Source organism: Chrysochloris asiatica, unplaced genomic scaffold (genome assembly GCF_000296735.1).
Source record: "Chrysochloris asiatica unplaced genomic scaffold, ChrAsi1.0 scaffold00050, whole genome shotgun sequence".
NCBI classification, from domain to species: Eukaryota; Metazoa; Chordata; class Mammalia; order Afrosoricida; family Chrysochloridae; genus Chrysochloris; species Chrysochloris asiatica.
In genome coordinates this window covers 13,320,416-13,329,408 of record NW_006408568.1, presented here as the reverse complement: position 1 = coordinate 13,329,408, position 8,993 = coordinate 13,320,416, and the positions used below count along the sequence as shown (strand labels likewise).

At 38.3% G+C, this 8,993-nt stretch overlaps 1 protein-coding gene across 1 annotated transcript in view; it reads right to left on the bottom strand.

Annotated features, from left to right (window-relative positions):
* Positions 1-453: 453 nt before the first annotated feature.
* FAM208B (family with sequence similarity 208, member B) overlaps positions 454-8,993 on the bottom strand; it is a 120,477-nt gene continuing 111,937 nt past the window's right edge. The window contains exons 20-21 of the mRNA XM_006862790.1: positions 1,267-1,448; positions 454-572 (exon numbers count right to left, since the gene is read on the bottom strand). Coding sequence (XP_006862852.1) covers positions 454-572; positions 1,267-1,448 — 301 coding nt within the window. The remainder of the gene's footprint in view (positions 573-1,266; positions 1,449-8,993) is intronic.

The window sequence follows — 8,993 nt, the reverse complement described above, 5'->3', positions numbered from 1 at the left end:
ATGTGTATTTCAAACTTTTCCAAAGAAAAGGGAAAATACTAGTTTGTTGTCGTCATCCATGTTGAGGCTGCAGCTGAATCACCTGGATGAACACAAAAATAAAAGTTCTATCTTTAAAACAAAACTACCAAGAGATATAAATGCCATGCTACCTAATGGGGGAAACTCCAAAATATCTTAAGACTACATTATATTTTGTCCTGGTAATCCAGGTAAACTGAAAGCATAAACCACATATACTTTAGGTGAAGTGAGTAATTCTAAGTAATTAGTTATACTCCAGAAATTCCCATTTAAGACAAACTAATAGCAATTCTGCCCCTAAATGTATATTTCAAATTTATACTGTGATGTATGAATCATGAAGTTTTGAAAGCACTGGTTCCCTCATACACAACAAAACCTGCTGTTGGCAATTCCACTCAAGTGGCAGACATAAATAAAAAAGTGTTCTTACCAATAGCTATGGTTAAATGGAGCTGCTAAGGTTTGTATATTTTCAATAAAGTTATTTACATCTGTAATAAGGATTCCATTATTTTCAAAGAATTGTCTGGAGACAGTAAGCTTATCTGTAAAAAGAAAGAGAAAAAACTGTGTGTATGTGTGAAAAAATAACCTGTAACAGACATTTTGTAAAGCAGTAGAATTCCTTTCATATTAAAAAATAAATCTTCTGTGGACTCAAATGCAAAGAGGAAAATAGAAAAGAAATGTGTCTGGTTCAAGCTAAGGTTACTACTTAAAGCTTTAGGAGCAGCTGGCCTCTATGGGTTATGGTGGGAGAAGGGGCAGTGCCGGTGGTTGTTATGTGCTCTGGACTCATAGCAACCCTGTATAGGGTTTCCAAGATTTTAAATCTTCAAAGGAGAAGAAAGTCTCATCATTTTCCCGTGGAGTGGCTGGCGGGCTTGAACCATGGACCTTGTGGCTCTCAGTCCAATGCTTATTGCATAGATCCACCATACCATCAAACCATTATTAAAGAAAGAGTATAAACTTGATAAGTACTTGTAGGAGCGGATTAAACCTAATGAGAAGAAATATATTAGAAGCCTGTAAACTTTATTAGATAAAATTCACAGGTAATATTCCCCCAATCCTGGGCTTACGTGAATTTATCAAAACATACTGTGTTAAAAGTATTCTTGGATGCTACTGTTGAGACAGATTCATGATGGTATCCAAGGACTAGTTTGAAAGGACATTTCTAAAGCTGACTTAATTTTGTTAAGAGCTGAGTAATGAAAATCAGGTAGAATTTACCTGTTAGGAAGACTGCATGTCTGGCATCAATACACTGAATTTGCAGGTTTAACAAACATTTCAAAATTTCTGCTTTTGTTGGTGGTCGAGAGTCACACTCATGGTAAGGAAGCAATTCAATGATATTTGCACTCTGACATGATTTCACTATTACGTTCTTTTTATGGGCAACTGAATCCACTCTGGAAAACAAATGGAAAAATGTTAATAACCAAATTTAGATTCAGTGTTTAGTTTCTTTTTTTATTAAATCTTAACTTTCAGTTATTTTATTTCTCAACTTTCTTGTCTTCAGTATACTACTTATATTCTATATTAGTTTAACCACTTGTGTAAAAACATTCAAACTCATATGTGGCCCTTCGCTTTTGCTACTCTTTTTCATGATATACGTGGCTTCCTAAAAGTCTAGAAGTTACTATCCTATAGATGAGAAGAGTTGTCTGACATAAAAATAAGCTCCAAACACAAACTGACATAGATAAGCTAATCTGTATCAATCAACAAACATCATCAATAGTAATGCAGGTATTTCTTCTGTTTACCCAAAGTTCTACAAATGCTGAACTATTTTAAATTATATGTACAAAGTGTGGCACTGTAGGATAAGTTAACATCAGGTTAGCAGTTCACACCCACCTGCTGTTCCTTGGAAACCCTGTACAGGGTCGCTATGGGTCGGAACCAACTCAACAACAACAACGTATCACCTAGAGCTTTAATTTGTCCTCCTTGCAAGGCAGCTGCTGTTTCCCTTGAGATGCTAGTTAACGCCTCTGCAATTTCCTTTGACCACGGTCTACTCTTTTCTAAGTCTGCCTACCTCATTTTCCTTGACAACATTTTAGTTCTACTCTGACCTTTTTGCTCTTTCTTTTTCTCTTTAATTAGCTGCTCTCCTAAGTAAAGGCCTTTCCTGAAAGTCTATCATAGTCATGTTTCCTTTAAACATATCATGCACTTTCACAATTTCAGCTACTATCTCTTCCAGGTTTGTTTTGTTTGGAGAAAGCAGAATGGCAAATAGAAAGTAAGAGTCATATCAGAAATAACCATTCTGGGGTTGAAGCACATATCCACACTATCTACCTCTTGGGTATACAGTCTGATTGAGAGAACTGATAGAAAACACCTAAAAGTGCCTGAAGTTGAGTATTTAGTAAGTGGGATATGAAATCTTTTTTTCAGTCTGTTTCTGAAGCTGCAGACTAAAATTTCCACTTTACTTTTGATCAGTTGCACTAGGAGTTGTCTGATATAAAAGAGAAACCCATAGGTGCTAAGACTCTTCACAGAAGGAAATCTATTAAAATAAATAAAATTGTAGCTGCAAATTTAAAGTTACCTATTTATATCCTATTGCTTAAGGACACCACCACTCATGTGTGAGCTCTACTGTACTATTGTTGTTTAGTCCTGTCCAGTCGATTCTGACTCCTACTGATCCTATTCAGGGTTTCTGAGGAGTGGCTGGTGAGTTCGAACCACTAACCTTTCAGTGACCTTGTTGCTGGGATGCTATGAGATATGCCACTGATTACTTCAAATACCAGCAGGGACACCATGGTGGGGAGGTTCCAGTGGAACGCCAAGACTAAGACAGACTAGGAAGAAGGACTTAGCAATCTCATTGTAAAAACATTGCTCAGTGACAACTTTATGAACAGCAGCAGAACACTGTCTGGGAGAGTGCCACAAGATGAAATAATCAGGCTGGGAGGAAATCAAAATGAGAAGCTGCAAACACCCATTAATCATACTCAGAAAGCAGAATACCAAAGTATGAATCTAAGAAAACTGGAATGCATAAGAAGTAAAATGGAATGCCTCAAGATTCATATGCTAGGCATAAGTGAGCTGAAATGGGCTGCTACTGGACACTTTGATTTAGACACTAAGGGTCACTATGAGTAGGAACTTAACAACACTGTCTACTACAACGGGAATGACGAAATGTAGGCAGACACTATCACAAGATCTATCCTGAAACACGATTCTGTCAGTGAAAGAATATCCATACACCTGCAAAACAGACTTCTGGCAAGATGGCGGACTAGGCAGATGCACTACCTGGACCCTCTACAATGAAGATATGAGAGACCAATAAAATAGACACAGATGAAAGTTCTGGCAACCTGAATTTCAGAAGAAAGGTTAGAGAGGAGGATTTAAGTGCTTGCTGGGAGTAGAAGCCAAACAGGAATGGCAAGAGAGAGACACAACCAGATGTGGCTTGACCATCTTGTGAGCAGCTTTGGCACTAGAGGGAGGGCTGGCAGAGCAGAATCACATGGGCAACAAAAAAGATGTGATTTCTTTTTTTTCCTCATGCTCTCCATGTGACCAGTGGTGTGACAAGCTCCCAACCTCACTCAGCCCCAGAACAGACCCTGCTCTCTGCAGTTCAGAGCCACATCGTCAGAAGCAAAGCCAGTGTGAGTTTGTAGCCAGTTATGGTGCTTTGGTGTTCGGATTCAGGTGGGCTTGACTCCAGATCTTCAAAACCCACACCACCACCAGAACAGCATTTGACCAGTAGCCCTGTCCCCAGCATCTCTGTGGTCCTTAAATCTGCTCTGTCAAGGACCCCCAAGAACTACTTCACGATTGAGTGTTCTGAACATAGATAACACCAAGGCCAACAGAAAAGCCATATAGGGCCAAAAAACTCATGTGTCATATTCTTTCCACAACCACCTTGTGAGCTCTGTGAACTTCAGTAAATGCACCAAAGACTTCTCCCCTTCTGGGTACAACAATTGCACTGTTAGGTTTTATAAACAAGGTAACCCAGAGAAAGACCATTTTAGCTGACATGGAGCAACAAGAGAGAATAACCAAGATGTACAGACAGTAAACATATGTGAAGAAAAAAGGGTAATGGAACTAGCTAAAAAAGAATGTGAACTGGTACCTTCAATAGATTGACGGAGAGACCAAGGAAAGCAAGAACACAGAAAAAACTATAAAAGAACTCAGGAAAATGTCCCAAGAACAGACAGATAAAATAAATGCAATTTTGAGACAATACAAAACCTGCAATTAGAAATCCAGAAGATTAATACTACTGTTTAAAAATAGAGAATACATTATAAGGACAAAGGAGAAGATCTGAGGCAACGGAAGCTTGAATTAGTGAGCTTGAAAATAAATCTTTCAAAACTTATACGCTAGAAGAACAATAAAAAAAAAAGTGAGAAACTTCCCTTAACATCATGAAAGACTAGAAGATAAGCATACAAGAAGCTGAACAAACCCTAAAACAGGATATATCCCCAAAGAAAATCATCAAGACCTATCATAATTAAACTTTCCAAAATCAAAGGGAACTAAAGAGTCCTGAGAGCTACTTGGGAAAAACACATTTATACACAAAGAAGAACCAATAAGACTAACCACTGATTTCTCAGCAGAAACCATGCAGGCAAGAAGGCAGTGGGGTGACATATACAAAACTCTGAAAGAACAAAATTGCCAACCAAGAATCATATACCCAGCAAAGCTGTTCTTCAAATATGATGGAAAAATTAAGTCATTTAATGATAAACATTAAAGCAATTTGTAATGACGAGACCAACTTTACAAAAAACATAAAAGGTGTCTTTTGGACGGAAAACCTGAGATTATCTTAAATGATGCCACCTAGAACTCAATCCAGATACACAAGTATTTAAACTAAAGCAAACCTTTAAGACTGAAAATAGAGAACAAGACATATTGTATAAATAATGAAGCCAACGACAAAGCAAAAAGGGGGAATAAGGTGGATAAAGAATTTCCAAATGGCAAAGTCAAATAGGTTTCATGACAAAACAGACTGTTTTAAGCAAGTAAAAAAATTAACAAATTACAAGATAACCTCAAAGAAAAATTATACACCTGTCACATCAAACTTAAAAAAGAGGAAAATCAGAAAGATTTGGTAAACATGAACACAACAGACAACAGAAATGAAAATGAAAAGAAAATGAACTCAGCACAGAAAATTATGTGGAACAAAGAATCCAGCAGCACCACCCATAGAACAACAAGAAAAACGAGAAAACTGACAGCAATCAAATTACACCTGTTGATAAATACATGGAACATAAATGGATTAACTGTATCAGGCAATAGACATAGAGATCAGAATGGATAAGACAACAGGATCCTTCAACATGCTATCTACAAGATCACTAAAAAGATGGAGACAACCTAAATGCCTATCAACAGAAGGATGTTTAAACAACCTTTGGTACATAAACAAAATGGAATACTATGCAATGGTGAAAAATGATGATGAATCTGTGAAGCACCTCACACATGGTTGAACCTGGAGGACATTATGCTGAGTGGAATCAGTCAATCACAAAAGGACAAATATTGGATGAGACCAATGTAAAAAGAACCAGTTTTCTTGATAAAAGAAACATTGTATGATAGTTATATGGTTGGGGGAGGGTAAATTATTCACAGACTAGAGGGTTGTTGTTGTTATGTGCTGCTGAGTTGATTCCGACCCATAGTGACCCCTGAATAAGGTTTCAAAGGAGCAGCTGGTGAGCTTGAACCGCCAACCTTGCAGTTCAAATGGCTTTGCAGTCTGGCGCATTAACCCACAGCACCACACCAGGACTCCGGGCTAGAGGGTAGACACACGTTAATATGGGTGACAGGGCAGGCAACATGAGGGAGGTTTGCTGTGGAAAGAAAATGAAAGGTAGTGGGAGACATATGGAGAAATGCGAGAGTTAAAAGTGAATGCTGGTAACTGTTGGTACATGTAAGGGATTGGTGTGGGTGGTAATATGCCCTGGACTCGGTTCAGACTCATAGCAACCCTGTATAGGGTTTCCGAGCTGTAAATCTTAACGGGAACAGAAAGTATCATCTTTCTCCCTTGGAATGGCTGATAGTTTCAAAGTGTTGACCTTGAAGTTAGCAGCCCGACTTGTAACCATTACGTTACCAGAACGCCTTATAGTTTCAAACTGCTGACCTTGAAGTTAGCAGCCCAGCTCATAACCACTATGCTACCAGAACGCCTTATGGGTTGCAATCATGTAATGAAGCAAAATGTATGATTTGTTGAATGTAAAACTGATGATCTGCTCTGTAAATCTTCACTCAATTCACAAAAAGTTGAGGGAAAAAAAAGTAGTTAATACCACTATTATTCAAATTTATTCACTAACCACTAATACCAAAGATGACAATATTGAAGATTTTTACCAACTTCTTCATTCTGAAATTGATCCAATATGCAACCAAGATGCATTGCTAATTATCGGTGACTGGAATGCTGGAAAGAATGATCACTAGGTGGAAAATATGGCCTAGATGACAGAAATGATGTCAGAGATCACAGCAGAATTTTGTAAGACAATTGACCTATTCATTGGAAATAGCTTTTCTCAACAAATCAATGGCAACTGTACACATGGACCTTGTCAGACAGACCATACAGAAATCAAATGGACGACATTTGTGAAAAGAGATGAAGGAGAAACTCAGTATCTTATCCGTCACAAAAAAGTTAAGGGCCTTTTCTGCAGAACAGACCACCAATTGCTCAAATGCAAGTTCAAGCTGAGCAGATAGGATGACATGATTAAGCTGTGGATGTTAACAGAATTGTGATTGTAAAACCTTAAATTCTATAAAAACTAAACTATATAATCCCACTTGAACTTGGAAACCATTTTAAGAATAGATTTGACGCACTGAAGACTAATGACTGAAAACCAGATGAGTAGTGGAACGACGTTAAGGACATTATATATGAAGAAAGCAAAACGTCATTAAAAAGACAGGAAAGAAAGAAAAGACCAAAATGGAGAGTTAGGAGAGACTCTCAGACTTGCTCTTGAATGTAGAGAAGCTACAGCAACTGGAAGAAACTATGAAGTAAAAGGTCTGAACAGAAAATTTTAAAGGGAAGCTCAAGGAGACAAAGTCAAGTATTATAATAAAATGAACAAAGAACTGGACTTAGAAAACCACAAGGGAAGAATATACGTGGCATTTCTTGAGTTAAAAGAGCATGAAGAAAAAAATTCAAGCCTTAGGGGGCAATACTGAAAGCAAAATACTGAATGACACAAGAAGCACCAACAGAATGTGGAAGGACTGCAGTCACTATACAAAAAAGAACTGGTTGATGGTCAAACACTTCAGGAGTCATTATATGATCAAGAGTCACTGATATTGAAGAAAGGCGTCCAGGCTGCACTGTAGGCATTGGCGAAAAACGAGGCTCCAGAAATTGACGTCATACCCATTGAAATGTTTCAGTGCACTGATGTAATGCTGGAAGCTCTCACTAGTCTATACTAAGAAATTTGGAAGACAGCTACCTATCTGGCCCACCAACTGGAAGAATTCCATATTTGTGTCCATTACAAAAAAAGGTAATTCAAAAGAATGGGGGAATTATTAATAATATCATTACTATCACATATAAGTGAAACTCTGCAGAAGATCAGTCAAAAATGGTTGCAACAGTACTTAGACCAGTAGCAGAAATTTAAGCTGGATTCAGAAAAAGACATGACCAAGAGATATTATTGCTGACATTAGAAGAAAGCTGGCTTACAGCAAAGAATACCACAAAAAGGTTTACTCATGCTTTACAATGCAAAGGCATACAACTGTATATAGCATAACAAACTATGGATAAGATTGCAAAGAACTAGAACTGCAGAAGACTTAATTGTGCCCATGAAGAACAAGTACACACACCAAGAGGCAGTCAGAATAGACCCAGGGATACTGTGTTATTTCAAATCAAGAAAGGGTTGTATCCTTCCTTCCACCATACTTATTCAATCTGTATGCTGAGATAATCATCCAAAAAGCTGAACTCTATGAAGAACAATGCGGCATCAGGTTAGGAAGAAGACTCATTTAACCATCTGTGTTATGCAGATGACACAACCTTGCTGAAAGAGAAGAGGACTTGAAGCACTTGTTGACTGTGGTGTGATGTTGTTAAAAGTGCTGACTTACATTGACCCTGTACAGGGTTTCCAAGGAGCAGTTCCACCTGACCTTGTAGTCCATTGCTTATCCTGCATATTTAATGTCTCTTCTAGCCTTAGTCTTCATAACTCCTACCAAACAACTCTTTTCCTGAATGGTCTGGGTGACAAAGTTGGGGCAAACTGCTGATAGGATGGCATGATTTAGCTTTGGATGTTAACAGAGTTAACTATGATTCTAAAATCTGAAACTCCAGCATGGCTATAAAATGAGCCATCTTGGTGACTAATCAAGCTTGCCTCCATTTGACCTTCAGTTCTTGGGACTTAATGCCAACAACCTGACTTTATTTGCCAGCTTCTGCAACATTATCGGAGTCCTGGTGTGGCACTGTGGGTTAATGCGCTGGACTGCAAAGTCAGTTTGAACCACAAGGTCAGTGGTTCAAGCTCACCAGCCACTCCTCAGAAACCCTATACAGGGTCCCTATGGGTAGGAACCAACTCAAGGGCACTTAACAACAACCTTATCAGTCAACAGCCCTTCTGTGTGAATAACAATCCTCCAGACTAATGTCTGAATTGCAGATTTGGGACTTGCCAGACTCTGCAACCATGTGAGTCATTCTTTGATGACTTTTGAGTTCTATGAGATGCTGTAGCAAATTGTGGAACCCTAGGATATGGGAAAGAATAACGAGGGAGAAGTTGTTGTTATGTGCCGACTCACAGTGAACCTATATAGTGGCTAGTGAGTTTGAACCACCG